The following is a 4,147-nucleotide window of genomic DNA, read 5'->3' on the forward strand; positions in this document are numbered from 1 at the left end:
TTTAATTAAAAGCTTACTAGCCAGAAATAAGGGTTAAGTCAGAAAAACACTATAATTTGCCAAAGTCAGGGCTTGAACTCAAGACCTTCCAAACTCACCCAGAGTACTTAACCACAAATGCTGATACACAATTGTGTCACATTTTCACTAAAACAAAAATAAAAATTTTGGGCGTTACAACTCTACCCTCCTAAAAAAATTTTGTTCTCAAAATTTATCTGGTCCGAAAAGGTGAGGATACTGATGGCGCATCACATCCTCCTGTTCCCATGTAGCTTCTTCAGTGGTATGATTACGCCGCAGAACCTTAACCAACGGGATGGATTTTCTTCTTAGAACATTTACATCACGCTCTAAAATCTGAATTGGCTCCTCTTCAAAGGTCAGATCTAGCCTAACCTCGATCTCCTCAACAAGAACAATATGCGTGGAAACAGAGCGGTAGTGCCTCAACATAGAGACGTTGAACACGTCGTGAATTCGATCCAATTCTAGAGGTAACTTCAACTGGTAGGCAACTGGTCTCACACGTTTCAGTACGCAGTAAGGCCGAATAAACCTATAGCTCAACTTACCCTTACGACCAAACCTTAATACATTATTTCACGGTGAAACCTTGAGAAAAATGAAGTCCCCCACAGAATACTCAATCTCTCGACGCTTTAAATCGGCGTAGGACTTCTGCCTACCAGATGCCGCTTTCAGTCGATCCTAAATTAGTCTAACTTTATCCTCGGTATCAGAAGCTAGTTCAGCTCTTAGAACACGCCGCTCACCCAACTCAGACCAACATGAAGGTGTGCGACACCTACGACCATATAAAGCCTCGTAAGGTGTCATCTGAATGCTAGACTGATAGCTACTGTTATAAGCAAACTCTGCTAATTGCAAGTAATCCTCCCAACTATCTCGAAAATTAATCACACAACTTCTCAACATATCCTCCAGTATCTGAATCACCCTCTCTGACTGATCGTCAGTCAGAGGACGAAACGCAGTACTGAAGCCCAATTTGTACCCAGAGCTTCATGTAGCTTCTTCCAAAATCGAGACGTGAAGCGAGGATCCCTATCAGATATTATCGAAACCAGTACCCCATGCAGTCTCACTATCTCAGACACGTACAGTTTAGCCAGCTTCTGCAGAGAGTAGTCAGTACGAACTGGGATGAAGTGGGCGAACTTGGTCAATCGATCCACGGTGACCCATACAGAATCCTTCTTAGTAGGTGTGAGGGGTAACCCAGTAACGAAGTCCATAGTCACTGTCTCACACTTCCAAAGCAGAATCTTGACTTACTGCAACAAACCTGAAGGTAACTGATGCTCAGTCTTAACCTGCTGGCATGTCAGACACCTAGCCACAAATTTGGTAACCTCTCGCTTAAGACCTGGCCACTAGTATAACTCATCAAGGTCGCGGTACATCTTATTTCTGCCAGGATGCATAGCATAAGGGCTACTATGCGCCTCTCCAGTATAGACTACCTCAATTCAGAATATTTCGGTACACAGATTCTCTCACAAAAAAAGAGCACCCATTCGCTATTCAGTCCAAAGTCCTTGGTATTCCCACTCTCAACCTGCCAAAAACGAAGTCTCAACAACTCATCCTCTTTCTACTTACCCTTAATTTGTTCTATCCATATCGGTTTAACTTGTAGTTCGGCCAACAGGCTACCATCATCAAATAAATTGAGGCGAGCAAACATCGCCCTCAGGTCAGTCATAGTTCTACGGCTCAGTGCGTCGACCACCACATTAGCCTTACCAGGGTGGTATTCAATAGTACAGTTGTAGTCCTTAAGCAGCTCAATCCACCTACGTTGCCTAAGATTTAGCTCCTTCTGAGTGAGGAGGTACTTGAGGCTCTTGTGATCAGTGTAAATGATACACTTCTCACCATACAAGTAATGCCTCCAGATTTTTAGTGCGAATACCACTGCGGCCAACTCTAAGTCATGCGTCGAATAACTTGCCGCATGAGTTTTAAGCTGGCGAGACGCATACACTACCACCTTACCCACTTGCATCAATACACATTCCAAACCAACATGTGATGCATCGCTGTACACAGTAAACTCCTTTCTAGACTCTAGCTGTATTAGAACAGGGGCCTCAGTCAGTATAGTCTTGAGCTTCTCAAAGCTCTCTTGCTATGAATCAGTCTAATTAAACGGCACACCCTTACGTAGCAGCTTAGTCAAGGACGCGGCAGTTAGAGAAAGCCCCTCTACAAATCATCGATAATACCCTACTAGTCCCAAAAAACTGCAGATCTCAAACATAGTCTTAGGCTGCTTCCAATCTAAGACAGCCTCAATCTTTCAAGGATCGACTCTAATTCCCTCAGCAGAAACCACATACCCTAGAAATTTTACTTCACGTAACTAGAACTCACATTTACTGAACTTGGCGTACAGTTGTTTCTCTCGCAGAATCTATAGAACCACTCTGAGGTGTTCATCGTGCTCATCCTCAGTCTTCGAATACACCAGTATATCATCAATAAATACCACTACGAACTGATCCAAAAAGGGCTAGAACACTCGGTTCATTAGATCTGTAAAAACTGTCAGTGCATTCGTCAGTCCAAATGGCATTACTAGGAACTCATAATGACCATAGCGAGTCCTAAATGCCGTCTAATGTACATCAGCCTCCTTAACTCTCAACTAGTGATACCCTGACTGTAAATCAATCTTAGAGAAAACTGGAGCCCCTCGGAGCTGGTCAAACAGATCATCTATCCTTGGTAAGGGGTATTTATTCTTTATGGTCAACTTGTTTAGTTGTTGATAATCAATACACATACGCATGGACCCATCCTTCTTTTTCACAAACAGAACCGGTACTCCCCACGAAGACACACTAGGGTAGATGAACCCAAGATCTAATAGCTCTTGAATCTGGGCCTTAAGCTCCACAAGCTCTTTCGGTGTCATTTTATAAAGGGCGAGAGACACTGAAGCTGTACCAAGAAGGAACTCAATCCCAAACTCTACTTCAGGATTCGGAGGTAACCCACGTAGCTCTTCAAGAAAAACATCTAGAAACTTCATAACTGTCCTGATATCATTAACCGAAGTGTCCCTAGAATCTGAAACACTGATGTAAGCCAGATACGCCTCACATCCTTTACGAACCAACTTTTCGGTCCTCAATACAAAAATCATATTTGATAAGTAGTTTCATCGCTCTCTAATTCTGACTACCTCGCTGTCTTTCACAGTTCTTAATACAATCCTTTTCGAGGTACAATCTAAGCTTACTTGGTGTATAACCAACCAGTCCATTCCCAGTATCAGATCAAATTTCCCAAAAGGCAGTCCCATCAGATCAGCCAAAAAGATAACTCCTTGAACCTCTAGAGGAATATCTCTAAACAGTTTGTTAACCCTTATTGATTGTCCCAACAGACTTAGTACAGTGACCTCACTCGTAGTGCTTTCAACCAATATACCCAAGTTTTCAGATGTGGTACTAGCTATATATGAGTGACTGGATCCTATATCCATCAGTGCAGTATATGATACATTATAAATAAAGAACGTACACATAATGATGTTTGGAGCATCTCTATCCTCTAGGAGACGAACAGCATAAACTAGAGCCGACTACCTCGCCTCAGTATGACCGACACCTCTGTCCTGTGCCCTCTGACCACAGCCTCAACCATTACCACCTCTGGTTTGACCCTGACCTCTCGGTGGCTGATGAACTACCTGTTGGAATGCAGGCACCCTTACGAGGCGGCAGAAAATTAAAACATTCGGTGATCCTAACCATGAATACATGTGTGAGGAACGAATCAGGGTGAAATAAAGGTTTCGAAATCACCAAATCTTTATTCTGAGCAGACAGTAACACCTCAGCAACGAGTAATCTGATCTACTATCGAACCAAGCCGTAATCTATCATGACTCCGGCCTCTACGTAATCCACCCAGTTGACAATGAACGGAAGGAATCCCCAAAACTGTTTTGGAAAAAAACTTTGCTTTGACGGCTGTTAGACCCAAGCAAAGGAAAAACGAGATTTTTTAATCTATTTTTAGGGTTTCTAGAAATTAAATAAATATAACTATGTTTTAAATCAAAAATTACAATTACATTAATTATAATAATGATTTCGGTAAACTATATATT

At 42.3% G+C, this 4,147-nt stretch overlaps 1 protein-coding gene across 1 annotated transcript; it reads right to left on the reverse strand.

Annotated features, from left to right (window-relative positions):
• Positions 1–207: 207 nt before the first annotated feature.
• LOC105781543 (uncharacterized) lies at positions 208–3,678 on the reverse strand. The gene is made up of 8 exons (XM_012606077.1): positions 3,621–3,678; positions 3,272–3,507; positions 2,849–3,148; positions 1,940–2,098; positions 1,627–1,846; positions 1,126–1,264; positions 727–1,000; positions 208–507 (listed from the first exon to the last, which is right to left on the reverse strand). Exons 1-8 carry the CDS (start codon positions 3,676–3,678, stop codon positions 208–210), a joined length of 1,686 nt encoding a protein of 561 aa, XP_012461531.1.
• Between the last annotated feature and the right edge of the window lie 469 nt (positions 3,679–4,147).

The sequence above is a fragment of the Gossypium raimondii genome, chromosome 13 (genome assembly GCF_025698545.1).
Source record: "Gossypium raimondii isolate GPD5lz chromosome 13, ASM2569854v1, whole genome shotgun sequence".
NCBI classification, from domain to species: Eukaryota; Viridiplantae; Streptophyta; class Magnoliopsida; order Malvales; family Malvaceae; genus Gossypium; species Gossypium raimondii.